The sequence below is a fragment of the Xiphophorus maculatus genome, chromosome 4, assembly GCF_002775205.1.
Source record: "Xiphophorus maculatus strain JP 163 A chromosome 4, X_maculatus-5.0-male, whole genome shotgun sequence".
In the NCBI taxonomy this organism is placed as follows: domain Eukaryota; kingdom Metazoa; phylum Chordata; class Actinopteri; order Cyprinodontiformes; family Poeciliidae; genus Xiphophorus; species Xiphophorus maculatus.
Window position 1 is genome coordinate 14,345,652 of NC_036446.1, and position 17,044 is coordinate 14,362,695.

The following is a 17,044-nucleotide window of genomic DNA, read 5'->3' on the forward strand; positions in this document are numbered from 1 at the left end:
AATGTTTGTAAAGCTGTGATGATATAGATTGATGTCTAACCACTGTTGTGTTTCTTTTGTGGATTTGTTGCATCGTTTTGATTTAGTACGTGCATTGATCCAAATGAGTTTACAAGTAAGCACCAAAGAGAATGATGCTCTGAATAAGTTCATGACAATCTCTTTGCACAAATGAATTTAAACATTGTTTGTGTGTGATGATGACGACTAAGCGCTTCAGATACTTCCTGCAGTCAAAAATAAATAACTAAATTCAGACTCCATGCAACAAACTTATTATATATTCATTAGGCATGCATACATTGTATAATATTTGCACTCAGTTGAGATAGAAACTGTCACACTTGTGCTGGCACTGCGAAGTGATTAGAAACATGAAGACTTTATTGTTTTGTGCCATGTGATGTAAAAGTTCGTTGGCCACCAGCTTATCATGCTATTTTAGTTCATATTTTTCTTGAAAACATCATTGTAGTTTTTATGGCTTAGTTTTAAAAATGCATTAAATCAATTAATCAATCAATCAAAAAATATTCCTATTAGAGCATAATTTCTGACCTGCTAAGAGTACTCTTAACATCTTGCTATCTGGGAGCTGACTATGCGTTGAAGAGTTAGAGATGTGTCGGGACTTCTGATCTCTACACTTAAAGAAAAATGTTCCTTGATTTCAAAACTTGGTTTGAAGTGGTGCTTGTAATTCCAGTCTCTATTGTAATCATTTAATTGTTTATGTAGTTCCTGGGGCTACAGTCAGTGTTTTTTATCTCCTTGGAGAAAAGGTTTTATAAACTCATAAGCTTGATGTGTTATGGCACAATGTGGATTCTCAGTTCAACTTGTGTGGGTTGCATATTAGTTAAACCAAAAAAATAAAATAAAACCAATTAAACATTTCATCATTATCATCACAAATTGATGGATGAAATAGATTATAACTAGATTTTTTTGACCCCATCAGTCAAAATAACTGTATGAAATAGTCTTGTGCAACTTCTGTATATTTTACAGGTCATACATTTTATCAATAGCATGTGTGGTGGCTTTGACTTGACTGCAGTGTTGGGACAGAAATGCAGCAATGACTCAAAACCAAATACATGTAGCCTACCACCATTTAACTTGCACTCTGCATCATTGGCAAGAATACGCAAAGCATACTGTGAAGGAGCAGCGTTGCTGAGGCCGAGAGGAGAGGATGACTTAAAATAGTTCATGGGACTCTGGCCAGTTTGCTTTGACTTCTATAGATGGTGAAACACGTCGGCATCCAAAGTCTAAAACAGACAGCCTGAAACACTAGAGACCTCCCACCTACTAACTCAAGGTCAGCCAGCTCATCTGTTTTTAGTCTATTTTTAATGCCACGTTGCATTTAGTTTTGTTTAGTAAAGCTATGTTGTACTTGTTTGGTTTTTTTTGTTAGACTTTTTTTGTTATTTGTGTTATTTATTGTGTTATTATTTTGATTTCTGTATTTTTGTGGTTACATTGTTACACTTTGGACAAGTCTATTTTTTGGAGCTTCAGGTGACATAAACAAAATATTAAAAATATGTTAATCTATTTTAGCTGAACTGAATTTTCGGAATGTTATATTCTATTTTCACCATCCCCTTAGAAGTTTAAAAATAAAATTCTCTTGACTAGTGACCAAATTTATTTCTAGTTATAGATAAAACGGTACTATACTACTCATCTTTTATGAACAACAAGATACTTTATGTTTACAGATATGTAAATTAAATAAAAAAGTAAAGATAAAGAACCAGATACAAGGCAAACATTTTTATCAGTGCTTCCTCAATGTCAGCAGCATTGAGTATTTAGGAGAAACAGAAAATGTTGAAAAGTAAAATCTTACCTAAAAATACATTAGATGAATTGTTTATTTTGCTTTTAATGCATTTTGTTCAACCTGTTACTTTTTATTTATTATCTCTGCTAACGTTGGGTTTTTCTGAGCAGATACTTTTATATCGGAGAGATCTCTGGTTAGTGGAAGTGAGTGGAAATGTGTCTCTACTGTCTGTTCACTGACCAGAGTAAGAAAAAAAAAAAGCATCGTGTTTTTGAACGCCTGATACGTTGGTCATGGGTCAGTCTATCTAGCCAGACTGATAACCAGCCTAATCGGTCACCTGCTGGGCAATCTGTGCTTCCTTATGTTTTGGGATCTGTGCATGCTACATTCTTTGATTTAGGATATGCTCTTATTCTTAAAAAAATAACCCTTTATAAACAATATCATACAAGGACATCCTACTAGATATAACTGGGTTTATGCAGATGTTTGTGAAAGCTACTTTGCAAACCTCTCTTTGCAAAGTAGCTCTGTGATTAGGTAGCGCTTCAGACAGCCTCACAAACTTTTTTTGTGTGTTGGCTAATGAAGAGTACAGACGCTTTTTAAAAACCTTTTACTGCTCTCTTTTTATATTTTTTGGTCTTAAGCTCTTGCGCACCGTTTAAAACTTGGAAAAGAGGTGAAACAAATCCTAGTATAATGCATTGATTGTGTTCTCACGTCTGTTGTAAATTTTATTGCACTTTTATTACATTGTGTAGCCAACTTTTGTCCCGTGTCCACGACAAACATCTGCTCTACTTCACCATTCTAGCTAAAGATGTCTCTGCTGGTATTGGGAAAATAGTGACGTTCTGTGTATATACTTTGATCCCAATGTTGCAGTAAAAACAAAGTCTATAAATTAAACATTACATTTCAGTTGTCAGCTATTAATTCCACATGGCGTTTTAGAGTTAGATATTATTCATAACAGAAAAAATTAACAAATATGAGCTCAATGAAAACATAATTATCCTGTCTCTTGCAAGATTATTGATGTTATTCCAGCTGCAAGCTGAGGTCCAAGAACATTAAGTGGTGTTACATTGCTACTTTACAGTAAAAGCTAATCTTTTCAGCATGCCCATTGAAGCTGGTAGTATAACTGCTGGAGAAGATGAAAGCATCATTCAGGGTTTAAAATGAACCTCATGCTGTGCATTTCATATTCATTGGAATAAAATGACTTGAGATGGTATATTTTGAGACTGAGGCCATGATGCTTCACTTTCAAGGATGTCAAGGATATCTTAATTGTTGTTGTCTTTATTTGCTAGATTTGTAGCTTAACTTTATGGATGCACAAAATCTCCATATTAAAATTTCAAAGTTGACTCATTGCAGCAATTTTAATGCCTAAGAAATGTGTTTCAATTTTCAAAGAATGCAAATGATTAAATGTTCTTTGTCTACTCTCTACTTTAGAATGACCTGAATAACAGAATTAGACTCATAAGCTTTCAAGCATTAATTGTATTAAACCTCAAAACAACAGAAGCGAGTTTATACCTAACCTGGGGGAAGTAACCTCCATGTTGACACAGAGCTTAGTTTAAATCAGTAAAACGTGTCTAAAGTTTTGTGTCTTTAATCTAAAGTCTGGGCAGATCAGAGTGCAACAGAGTGCATGCGCCTCTTCCTCCCTTTGCAAAGCTGCCTTTGTGTTACACTTAATAATGCAGGATGCCCAGAGAGTGTGTGGAATTACAGTTCCTGGAAGAGACATGCTTTAAGCCTCTGCTCTCTCATTATGAAGCAGCCATGTTGTCGGTCTCTCGTTGTGACTGAGCTTTAAAGCATACTTTTGTCTGAGTCCCGCTGAGTTTCTCGGATTCTCAGTTTCGGTTAAAGACCTGTGTGAGCACGCTGCACACACTGATCAGCTCTGAAGGTGTGGCCAGCCATGTTTGCTGTGCTGTGGGCAGTTTACACACCGCCTCTCCCTTCGAGGACAGAACAGGGTGAATTACAGGGCTATTTCTGGACATTGGTATAATGGCCATGAATAAAAAATGATGATGAAGTTAAATTAGGAGACACTAACATGTCTCCTAATGCAAACAAAGCCATGTGAAAATTAGTTGTGTCTTTAGTTGGCAAAAAGTAAGTTTGTTTCATGTGGTTAGGTTTTTAAGTAAAGTTTCATGTATATTTTTTTTCTCAGGTTTTTATTCAGCCTCTTCTACCTCTGGTGATTTAAAGCAACAGGAGATAGATTGGACTTCATCAGACATAAATGTATTAATAATAAAGACAGAAAGGCAGACATGTTTGAGTACTTGCTCATACTCAGGATATCAGGATAGAGGAGCTGACTCATTACATTATTTGATATGTCCCTCCAAACCTCAGTCAGTAATTTAGTGCATACAAAAACCATCATGTTTGCATTGTTTTACAAACAAAACATTTCTTTACAATATGTAACTGAGCAGTAGGCAGCGAGATGTGTTTGTGTGGCAGCTGCAGATACTAAAACAACTGAGCACAGATAGAGAGAGAGATGATGTGTTTCCAGGGAGTTTTATTGAGCTACTTTGTTTTTTTGCCAAGAGAAGCAAAAGCATGATACCGCTGATTGAGCTTGTTTTGGTTTCACTCTGGGATTGGCGTCATACTTGAGACAATTGATATAAACCGAGTCTGTGTTTACTGCTTGCATTTGGAACATTTGTGTTTCTTGTTATTTAAAATCTCTCTTTATTGTTATTAATGGGTTTTATTAAGTGTTTCTTACATAACACAAGAGACAGTGCGGGAACCTTTATGGTTATGAGGCAAAAGTAACATTGCTGAGAACTAATGTCTGGTTCTTAGTCATTCACTTTCAATGTTGTTAGTCAGCAGATCTGATAGGATTCATCCTTTCATTTGTAGATCCTTTGTGATTTGGCCGATCTCAAAAGCATCACAATTGAATTGACTGTAACAAATAGACTGAATAGTTTTTGCACGTGGTGGAAACATCACAAAGCTTCTGCTACTCTGCCGTTCATTGGCTCCTGGGGTTTTACGTCATATTCTTAGAATGAAAAACAGGTTTGATTTGAAAGGAGGGGGACAAAGCCTTCCTTGGGTTGATCTGGATGGAACCATGCAACTATGGCAACCTCCACTTATTTCTTCAGGCTATACAACAAAGATGTGCTGTTTTCTAGTTTATTTTTGTTTCATTTTAGTTTCACTGTTGCACTAATTTGATGGATGCAGCTGTGAGGAGTGAGAACCACAGAATACAAGGAAAGTAGGATTAAGTCGGGATTCATACGCTGGAAAACTGTATGCATTCATCCACCGTCAGACAAGACTTTCAGTGAGGAAGTTGCTTAAAGTGCAACAGAATCAATGACTGTTAGGGGCTGATTACAAAACATCTGTCACTCCAGTGTCTCACTAAAAGACTCAGTGGCTCTCATCAAATACTATGGAAGATATTTTTCCAAAATAAATATCCACTCTGCCAAAGCAGGATAATGGTCATAAAGTGAGCGGGAGTCGGATTAAGAAACAGCAGTAAAGAGCTCTTGTCCAGTGGTGTGTGATAAGGGAAGTTTAGTGTATAAGCAAAGCAGCTGACTTGTTTTTTTTTTTTTCAATAAATATAGCACGTTTATTATGTAATGACATGGAAAATATGCCAAGCTGTTTTGATTTAATAAAACTTTCATTTTATGAAATTAAAAATAACAAAATTGTCCTGAAAAAATAATATATATTTAAAACATGCTTGTGAGATTGAAATAGCCAGCATAACTTCCTGAGTGCTTTTCTAAAGCAGTGTTGGCTAAACCCGCCAACTGTTGCTTGCAATTGTCTTTGCTGAGTGATAAAATGATCTAAAATCCAATTTAGCATGCCTCAGACTTGCTGTTGCTGTACACGCCCCGCATGCTTTAAGCCCCATATGGCTCGAAGGATGTCATGGAGGAGGCATTTCCTGGGTCACTTTAAATATGTCCAACATGAAAGTGCAGGACTCTCTTGGTCGGTATGCTGAGCTTTGTGGAACAGCAAACACAGGATGTAACAGAAGATCCTGCATCACTCTTTAGATCATTTATATCCTCTGGATTGTTTCATGCTGGTAAACGGTTTCACATTTATTTGCTGAACAGAAGTGAAACAGATCTCCATTCCTCAAGTTTCCCCGTTTTCTTTTCTATTACTGTCACCTATGCAAGTTGAGAAAGGAATACTGAACTTGAAATAAATGTCAGTTCTTTGCTTTTTTATGTAATTATGATTTAACAGACAAAATAATATTCTGATTATACTTATCAGTCTTGGTTGACTTTTGTTAAATGAACAATGAGACGTTGCATCTTTTGTACACACATCTTACTGGTTCTTACAGCCTCCTTTCATAATCCCAGTGAAGTAATAAAATGATTAGCTATGAAGTCACAATGAGGCGCCTCATAGGAAAAAGAGGACTTACTTTGTTTCCAGACAGGAAGGTCTGTCAAAGTTTTGGTCCCACTGTGACTGACCTGCTTACCCACTGCCACAGCAGGCTGCGACTTGGCTCTGTCACACACACAACACCGGCTTATGCATCGGTTAGCTCTATTACACATCTACGACAATCCCATCAAAGCGAACGTCATCAGGAATCGCACAGCTTTATCAAACAGGTGTTAACTGCACAAATACAAAAAGCCTAATGTGTGCATATAGAATTTATTTCAAAATGAAGGACTTTTCTTTTATATTGTATTCTATTTTAATACTGTAACTTCTGTTTTTGTGTAGACTTTTACAAAGATTTTTCATAATGCCGCCCGCTGCACACCCTTTCTGTGTGTACAATTTTTTTTTAAATAACACGTTTTAAACATGTCGGTATTTTGTGATTAAAATGTCTAAGTTTTTTCTATTGCACTTTGCTTTGGACTCACAGGTGTGTGTATTATCTGTCCCACAGGGCTCCAGAGATCATTTTGGGATTGCCGTTTTGTGAAGCCATAGACATGTGGTCCCTTGGTTGTGTGATTGCTGAGCTTTTTCTGGGCTGGCCTCTTTACCCCGGGGCCTTGGAGTACGACCAGGTAAACAACCTTCTTCTCACCTCTCACGTTTTTTTGGCCGCTATATTTGTCAAGATTTTGTCATCCCCGCACAGAGCTTATGTTGTTATATGACTCATTCAGGATTTTCTCCTTTTTTGCACCCATCTTTCATGACTCAGTCTCTTTTTTTGGGCCCTGTTTTCTTCTGGGCTTTAATGTTTTTAAGTGGACTTTCCTTCCTTTGAAGCTACACCCATATCTACAGCCTCTCCGTCTCCTATTTCCACCTTGAAACTGGAGAGGCTGATTGCGTCCATCATCTCTCCTCTCTTACTTTTTCTTCTTTTCTATTCACCTACAAAGGATGGAGTTCATTGTATTTGTTTCTGGGTTTACTTACAAAGAAGCTTTCCTATTAGCCAGTTTTCTTCTGTTTAAGTTCTCTCCATTTTATGCCAGTAAACACGCTTTTTTTTTTTCCCAAAAAGCACGTTTTCATTAAAATGTAAATGAAGTTCAGAGCAATGTCAATCAACTTAAATCATAAATAAGTGTATCGAAGTGTAACATGTACTTATGACATTTATTACAGTATTTAAACTTTTAAAATAGTGACATTTTATGGAAAGTATTGTAAAACAAACATGGTGATAGCTTATTAAACCAATGAAGATACACTGCTCATGTAACTTACAGTGAGAAAAATGCAGAAGGTGTAAACATGTTTCTTGGTGACATACTTACCTGAAGGATTGGTGTTTGCTACAGTGAGCAGAACAGCACATTCTAGTGAATGATGGTATGTATGCTGGGAGCTGTTTTAATGCCTCCCCCTCTCAGCAGACCCCTGATCTTATCTTCCTTGGACTAGACAGATCAGGGCTTATGTTGAGCGGCTTTCCCCACCCCCTCCCACTGCAGAGCCGTGTATACTCACAACCTGCCAACAGAGTCTCAGTTAGATCCTCTTCTGTCCCTTGCAGCATCCTATATTACAACGCTGCACTCACAGCGATGTATTTTTGTGCTCTGGCATCATTTTTCACCCTCCACAGAACTGCGACAGAAGAGATAACTCAACATCTCCGAAAGGAGATTTGACTTGAGCACAGTGGCACCAAAGTCTAAAGATGATTAATCTGTTTTCATAAGAACAAGTCGGTCTGTTGGCAAAGCTGCTTTTGAAATATCTCGGGGGGACCTTCTAAATTTAATATGGGACTGTCTGGAGTTGATAAGATGAGGACAGAGCAAAAAAAATCTACAAAAAATATATTGGAATAGATTGCCACTGTAGGAGACAATGACTCTGAAAACTAGTAGAAGTTAGAGAAAGGCGTGTGTAAATTTATTGGCTAGAGATCAAAACCCACCAAATGTAAATCAGTGACAGAAATGGAAAGTTGGAGTGGGCTTCCTTGTTATTCTTTGTTGAAATGTTCTGAGTAACCTGTGCTATGCGACACCTGTCCCACATGTCTACCTCTGCCAAGTCCTGACTGCTGTCGTAAAGCAGAGTGCAGCAAGAGGTTATGGAAATGTCCACAGTGGTCAATCGAAGCCATCAAAGAGCACAATTATTTGTGCATTGTAAAGTTCTCAGTGGCACAAATGATCTTTGAAATAAACTGTAAAAAAATATTTGCTCCCTAATATGTTGCTTCTGTTTGCTTTTTTTAAAGCTACTTCTCATCATCGCACACATTTACTGTTAAACAAAGACAAACCAGGTAAATCTAAGCCGGTGTGAGTCTCTGTGAAAAAGTAATTGCTCCCCCTGAATCTAATAACCAATTGGGTCACCCTTGGCAGCAACAATGGCCATCAAGCATTTCTGATAGCTGGCAATAGTCTTTTACATCACTTGGAAGGAATTTTGGACCACTTTTCTTGACAAAGTTGTTTTATTTCAGCCATATTTGGTCAGAAACTGATGGCTGGACTCTTCTTTATGATTCCATCAATGAAGTCCAGGCCTTGAAGAAGCAAATCAGTCCCAGACCATCCCACTGCCATCATGTTCGGCTCTTGCTTTAGATCTGTTTTATAAAATGCAGTGTTAGTTTTACAGCAGATGGGATCCGTCCAGACACTCGTAAACGTTCCACTTCATCTCGTTAGTCCACAGAATATTTTCTCACCTTGGGCATCATCAAAGTGAAGTCTTTATACTCCTTTTGGTCAGCAGATGTTTTTTCATCTGGAAACTCTTGGATGAGATGTTGATTTTCTCCATTTGTGTATTGTGACTTTGTAACCCTTTTCAGTCTGACAGGTGTCTGTGGTTTTTGCGTCTCATCTTTTTTTTTTTTATTTGTATAGCTCAGCTGCTTCATAAAACCTTTTAGCCTTACTTGTGTTTTCAGGCAGTTTCTTTCAGGGTGATTTTTGTTATTTGTTTTTTGTTCTACATGGCAGTATTCTGGTCTTGATTTGAAATTTATGGTTTGTATTTACCGAGGAATTTTTTTTTTTTATCTAGCATTACCTTTTGTTGATGTTCTAACTAAACAGGAGCAGGATAAATACTTTTTTCACATCACTTTGTGCCTTTAAGTACAATAAATGAGTTTAAAAGAAGCAACCTTGGAATGATAACTAATTTAATCTTATTTTAATTTGCCAAGCAGCTGCCTGCTGGTCATCCCGGGGTCACCGGATGATTTGGCTGCAGCTCGTGAAGTTTCTGCAGCCCGTCTTCCCCCTTTCTTCTTACCTTTCATTTTGGGGTCTTGTTCCATCCCACGCAGCATATTATATTTATAACTTTGGCTCTTCCTCTTCTCTCGGTCCTCCTCTTCTTACCTCATTGCCTGGTCTCACTATCTTATGCTTTACAAGGATACAAGGCTTCTCATGACATGACAAACTGTGATTCTGTAAGCAGTTATAGATAATCGTTCTGCCTTGTAGCTTAAAAAGAAAAAACTGCAAGTGATTCAGTTGTTTCTTTTGTCTTTGTCACTTCTCAGCTTGTAAAAAAAAAAAAAAAAAGTTAAGTGAGGTTAGAAGTGTAAAGGCCGCCGAGGGAATTATCCTAATTGGAAGGTGGCACAGTTGTCTCTTGACGTCACATGTGACACATTGACATCAGGCACGTAAAAGACAGACTGCGAGATTGTAATACTTTTATTATGTGGAATGGCTTTGGCCTGCATATATTAGGCATGTAGTGCTATCTGTACAGTCTGAGCTCACTGTCTGTTTAGCAGCAGGTCCAGCCCAACAGATAGTTGTTTTGTGAAGTCGAAGCTTCGCGCCACATCTCACTGAACTGTGAGCTTTCTGAGCAAATAAGCCTTCGAGGAAAAGTTAGGGTTTTTCTGTAGCAAGAATTTCCACCCACAAGGATTCATATCCTTTTGTTGCTGTTGTGCAGCTACTATGTTCCATAGAAAATACTTTCTGTTTCTGTTTTCTCTTGGGGTTTTTTTTTTAAACAGATGTAAATATTTGACGCAGAAAATGAAAGGAAGAATTATGCTGTGTGTTCAAATCCACCACTGCTGAGGAAAAATATAAATATAGGGGAATTTGCAAAAAAAGAAAAGAAAGCGCACAATGTTTATACGCATTGAAAGTTTTGAGGATTTCCATTTTCCCATTTATTTTCCCATTTACTAACATCCATTTACTAGATGTTTTTTTTAGGTTGTCACAAAGCAGAAGAATTTCCTGGTTCAGAATGATGAAAATATTTTGGAAGGTAAAGTGGTGGTAAGGTGGTAAAATCCCAAAGGAACTTAAACTCAACCCAGAATATCTCTGCCTGAAGCATTCAATAAAACAGAATAGAATAGAAATCCCCTTTATTGTCCCACAGTGGGGAAAGTCAGCAGCAAAGTGACAGGATGTTGAGACATGCAGGTTCACAGAAGGATGAAAGTATTAAAATAAATGAAAACAGAACAACAAATTGTACAGTAAGGACAATATTACAACAACAATAATAATAATTTTCCCATTAGCTGGTTAGACTACTCATTATCTTGGGTCTACATTTGTTTTGAACTGAAGCAGAACGACATTAACAGTGTTTCATTATTCATTTTAGGTCTCATTGAAATGAGTCATCGACATTATCGCAGAGACAGACCTTCTCATCCAACATCAGTGTGTGTCCTCACTAATGCTCTCCTGGAAGAATGAGCAGATTTTCTCATGAACAGAGTCTAAAACTTGTAGACAGTTTTTCCAGAAGTGTTGAAATTGTTGCAGATCAGCCTCATATTAAAGCTGTATTGGAGCCTTGGGATGTCAGTAAGGTTCTTGATGTGTTCCCAAAACTTTTAGCAATATAGTGGGTTTGTGACAAGCCAACCTGAGCAAACGGTCCCACCCACACTAAAACAAATGACAGTTTTTGCACCAGCATTGTGAAAACACACATTGAATGGTGCCTAGCAAACATTTTCAATGAAGACGCTTTTATTAAATTGAAAAAAAAAAGATATGTGTACAATGGATGACAGAGCAAAAGAGTTGAAATGAATGGAACATCATTTCTATTTGTCTTCTAAACATTCTGTTAGGTAGATCTGTAAGGATCAAATGTGTGACTATGTGGCTGTTAGGACTTTTTCCATACCCCTCATCCTTCTCTAGGTGGGTCTCTGTGTTTATAAGCTGTGCCGAATCTCTAATGATTGTTGTTCTCTACACTTGGGTGTGATTGACGTCAGCCAGGGTTCTTGCCACTCTCATTTAAAAAATCTGCGTGTGACATTCTTGCACCACAGCATCTGACTGCTATCCGCTGTTGCCGTGGAAAGCACTCGAACTGTGGGAGCCTTGATATCAGAGTTTATCTGGCATTTTTCAGGCATTATCTGCACAAACTGCAATATACTGGTGTTCTTTTGCATGACAGGTTCAGACTTTTCACAGGAAAAGGGCATCTTAAATGGTTCTGCAAACTTCCGTCCAGAGTAATTTAATGGGGGTTTTGGAGAATTGTCCCTGCTTGTAAGTTTGTAAAGTGCATCTGTTATAAAATGCTTTGATAAAGCGACATTATCAAACTTTAAACCAGACAATTTAATAGTTCTTTTATTGCTAAATGTTTGAGGATTGCTCATCTTTCTTTGATTCCCTCTGTTTTTTGTCCTGTAGATTCGCTACATCTCGCAGACACAAGGTTTGCCAGGCGAACAGTTACTGAATACAGGGACAAAGACAGCACGGTTCTTTTGCAAAGAGCCGGACTCGCCTTATGCAGCATGGAGACTGAAGGTGGGAACTGACAAAATATAGAACAGTATAACTCTCTTTCTGAAGCAACAGATTGTGGTCCTACTTTGCTTACTGCTAAAGATGAATGTCATAGATCAAACCTTAACTGCTTTTAAAATTGTACTATACTTTGCTTGCAAATCCAGTAGAACAGGAAATTATGGCGTCAAGTTACATAAGAGGTTTTATAGAAAACATTTGTTCACAGTCTGTTTGACATGGTTGCTGCTTATTTGCTTATTTAATAGTATTTGCTGCCTAAAATCAACTACCCATGATGGTCTGAATCAAAGATTCTCAATGTTAATGTAATGTTATTATCATCAACAAGCCATTTCTAAATGTGTGCCAGCAGCATGTGCAGGAACTGTTTCACCACATTTCTGTCTAGGATTCTCATTGAATGATTTCTCGTTCTGTAGTCAACAGATGAACACGAGACGGAGACGGGAATGAAATCAAAGGAAGCGAGGAAGTACATCTTCAGCTGTTTGGATGACATAGCGCACGTATGTTTAGCTCTTTGGACTGAAATGTACACGGCAGGACTTTCTGTTAGGTCATAAGACGAAAATGACTGAAATCATTTTGAAGAAAACTCTTTCCCCTTCTGAAATTCCAAGCTTAAGGTTTATAACGTAAGCTTCCAGTGAACTTCCTCAGAACTGGCAAATTCCCCTGTTTTCTCTCAGTACTTTTAAAATTTTTTAGTTTTTTTTTTTTTTTTTTTTTGATTGTAGGAAATTCATATACAATTTGTCATAATTTACCATAATTTTTTTTTCCATGTCACAAAATTTATTATAATGTTTTATTCAGATTCACCAGCAATTGTCCAAAATGGTTTTGCCGTAAATCCATGACTGGCTGGTCGGAAATTGAAAAATTTGATCCTAGTTGGATCAAACTAGGATCCAACTAGTTTGGATCCTAGTGTGTCTCGTATCCATGATGCTAAGTTGGTTAAAAGGAAGTCAGAGAAATTAAATTTGTATTTTCTGACATGTTGAGTGTGTCTGCCCTTCATTCATGCTATGAGTGGGCAAACTTTCAGCACATAGCAGGAAAGCTGAACGGACTGCAGCAAATCGGAGTCCTCTGATCCCTTTGAGCTTTCTACCTCTTTTCTGCAAATTTGGATCTTGTAATATTGGCAGCTTTAAAAAAATGTTATGGCTACAACAAGGTTTATGTTCTCTTGGGAGAGCACACAGACTATGAGTTTTGACGCCAGTTGTGCTAACTGCACATTTTGCTTAAAAAAAAAAAAAAGCAACCCTTTGTATTACAGGTGAACTTGATGATGAATCTGGAAGGTTGTGACTTGTTAGCGGAGAAGGCTGACCGGCGGGAGTTCGTGGGCCTGCTCAAAAAGATGTTGCTGATCGATGCAGAAGAGAGGATCGCCCCTGCTGAAGCGCTCATTCACCCATTTGTGACGATGCAGCACCTGCTCGACTTCCCCCACAGCAACCAGTGAGTCAGCTGGGCCTCACGTTTTAAGACATTCTGCAAATTATTATGATTGTTTCACATACTGCTTTCCTGTCCGTAGTGTGAAGTCGTGTTTCCACATCATGGACGTTTGTTGGACCCGTCCCACTGGGTATGAGGCTGCCAACAGAAATACAGGTCCTTTCGTTAGACCTGTAACTACAACCACTGCTGCCTCAACCAACCTCCCCTTCAGTAAGATGCCAGCTGTTCACACTCAAGTAAGTTGTCCAGAGTGTTTTAGTAGCAACTTCCACTTCTGTGCATGTGCATTTGTGTTTTACAAACCCTTGCAAGAATAATTATTAGATCAGCCAACAAATATGCATGTTCTCAGAAGATTAATAATGTCTTTTGGTAGATAACAAATGAGTAAAAAACAATTCTTGGAAACAAAATGACGGAATAGCAAATGCTGCACGTTCCTGACATCCAATGTTCTGTTCCTTTCATTTGTTCCAACAGAGACTGATTTCTTGCTTTTATTACCCATTTTGTATGCCGTCTTGCCTGTCTTATTGCGTCCTAGCACTGCTGTCATGGCAACAAAATCACGTCATGTTTCTGAGGTCATGGCAACAGTACAAATCACTGTTGTTGCCGAGAAGAAAAGATGAGACAAGGCCCCCCAACCTATTTTGTTTTGGATTTTTATAGTGCTAAACGTCTCAACAGCTCTACCTAAAAGCAATCATGCTGAGTTTAAAAACTAGAAAGATACAAATATTTACATATAAATGTTTGCGGGCAGCTAGAAATATTAGAAGTTTCATGTTGCTTTCCACATGCATAACTAAATAGGTTTGATCACTTCCAATTTTAAGCAGTATCTAATACTGCTGAGAAGGCGTTTATAGGAGAAGGTCGTAACTGATTTGGTCTAACCCATATGAAAGCCTGCTTTGTGTTCACCATCATGTGTATGTGGGGCTTGGCTACACGCAGTAGCAGTAGCAGAACAATATAGCCCTAGTTCTCGTTATCCTTTAAATGTGATTATGCCCAGGCACGAGAGCAGGGTTAGCAGAGAAGCAAAAGCACATGTTCCACTATTTAAAGGGTCTGACCTGTTTCCGCTCAGCATTGTTAGCTCTCCTGGTAAGTATCCAGATTCAACAAACAAGGCTGACCTCGGCAGGCCCGCCTGGATAAATCAATCCCAAAAGAAGTCATTTTTATGAGATGGACATGCGATGATAGTAGCAAAGCCTTAACTTGATAACTTTATCCTAAAGAAGTGGACTCTGGGTATGTTTTTGTCTGAATTTTAAATTTGTCAGAACAGTGACTTTGTTGTCAGCATATATTCAAGGTCCAACACATTCTCCTCAATTCTGTCCAACTGAAAATCAAACTGTTCATAGAGCTGTCGCCACCTACTGGCAGAATAAAATATTTATGTTGCTTTTATCCTTTTTTTAGGGTTTAGTTCCATCTGCGCCGTCAGTAATGCACCATGGGATACCGCTGCAGACTGGTGGTGGTCAGTTTGGATGCAATGATTCGTTTCAGCAAGCTCTCATTCTGTGTCCCCCGACAATACCAGGTACAGCTGCGACTGTCAGTCTTGATTTCACTTTTATAACTTGTGTTTTTTTTTTGTAAATATCTAAAGGTCAAATATCCTGTTAATTGCATCTTCAGGTATCCCCACTAATACTGCTAAACCAGCTGGCTACTCTGTCCGAATGGAGGCCTCTGTACCTCTGGTCACTCAAACAACATCAATCCAGCCGTTGCAGATCAGACCTGGAGTCATCACTCAGGTAGGGAGTGGATACGGATTACACTAATAACTTAAAGTATTCATACCCTGTAAACTTTTCTTTTAACATTTGTTTCATTACATCACAAACCAAAAATGTTCAACTGTTTTATTTTCTGGTATGTAACAATGTAAAATGGTGCATAAGTGTAAAGTGGAAGGAGAGGATACATAGTTGTAATTTATTTATTTTTTCACAAATAAAATGGGAAACATGTGCCATGCATATATATTCAACTTCCCTGATTCAAAGTGTTATGAAAATATAATTTGCTCTCACATTTTGAGACTGAATTTCTGCCCACTCTTTGCAAGCCTTCTTAAATTCTCACATTTTGGTCTCAGTCTAGTCTAGACTGACCCATTCTAGCACATGAAAATACCTTGATCTAAACCGTTCCATTGTAACTCTGGCTGTATATCTAGAGTCATTACCCTTCTGGAAGGTTTAACTTTGACCTTACTTTCAAGTCTTTTGTGGCCACTAATAGTCTGAAGAAAAACATCCCAACATCATAATTCTGCCACTCCCACGTTTCATTGTTGGGATGGTGTGTTCACAGTGACGTGCTGTGCTGCTTTTGCTCCATGTGTAGCATTTTGGTCTAATCTGACAAAAAAAAAAAAAAATTGTATCACATGTTTGCTGTGTCCCCTACATAAGATGTGACACTTCTCTGTAATGCTCTCTAACAAGTGCCCGTAGCCAACAGAGAACAGCTGCATTTATACTTAGATTATCTTTCACACAGGCTCTATTTTTGCAAATAAGTGACTTCTGAAGGAGGTTGTTTTGCACTGAATTTTATTTAGAGGTATTAAATTAAAAGAGGCTGAACTCTTGTGCACATCGCACACTCAGACATTTACCTGCAAAAGTTTTGAAAATCTTGCATATTTTTTCCTTCCTTTTCCCATCTCTGTGCTGCTTTGTGTTGCTCTGTCACATACAATTTTCATAAAAATATTAAGCTGTTTGGTTGTGATCTGACAACATGTTAAAGTTCTGTGAATGTATTCCCAAGACACTAGTATTTAGGCTGAGAGACTGAGGTAAAGTGTATCCCTAATTGAAGTAGGTCAAACATTCAGTTGCTATTTTCCGACACACTGACAGGCCTGGTCGAGCCGTGCCCAGCAGATCTTGGTGCCCACTTGGCAGCAGGTTACGTCTGTCCCCCCACCATCAACCACACTGGCTTCTGACACTGTGACTGGCACACAGAGATTAAGTGACTGGGGGTGAGAAATCTTTCTACTTTAGTATTACATATCCTTGATGTAACATACTTTCATTGTAAAGCCTTATATGTACAGCTTTTTATTTGATGTATTTTTTATTGTTTTTTTTACTTTTGGTTGCCATACTTAAGGAATGGATGTAGTAGGCTGAAGCTGTATTGTTTCCTCCCCTTGATGTTAATGATGCCTGACTCAAAGCTGACCTTTGACATTCAGAATTTGTGCTAAAAGCTTTCGGCTTTTATTTTCTTATTGCAGGAAAGTGCGTCCCCATGGTAACCATTTCAGCTCCATGATTGCACACCCTCAGCCATTCCTAACCAACCAAATGACCATGTCCACCCACCAGCCAGTCAACATAGGCATCGCACATGTGGTGTGGCCACAGCCAGCGGCAAACAAGCGAGCAAAGCCTTGTGTGAACAGGTACTTCACATGGAATTCATCCTTAAG

General features: G+C 38.1%; 1 protein-coding gene across 1 annotated transcript in view; it reads left to right on the forward strand.

The window, feature by feature from the left end:
* hipk3 (homeodomain interacting protein kinase 3) overlaps window positions 1-17,044 on the forward strand; it is a 41,332-nt gene that overhangs the window by 13,740 nt on the left and 10,548 nt on the right. The window contains exons 3-11 of the mRNA XM_005813722.2: window positions 6,774-6,897; window positions 11,971-12,090; window positions 12,513-12,599; window positions 13,382-13,566; window positions 13,646-13,805; window positions 15,007-15,130; window positions 15,229-15,350; window positions 16,467-16,591; window positions 16,850-17,017. Coding sequence (XP_005813779.1) covers window positions 6,774-6,897; window positions 11,971-12,090; window positions 12,513-12,599; window positions 13,382-13,566; window positions 13,646-13,805; window positions 15,007-15,130; window positions 15,229-15,350; window positions 16,467-16,591; window positions 16,850-17,017 — 1,215 coding nt within the window. The remainder of the gene's footprint in view (window positions 1-6,773; window positions 6,898-11,970; window positions 12,091-12,512; window positions 12,600-13,381; window positions 13,567-13,645; window positions 13,806-15,006; window positions 15,131-15,228; window positions 15,351-16,466; window positions 16,592-16,849; window positions 17,018-17,044) is intronic.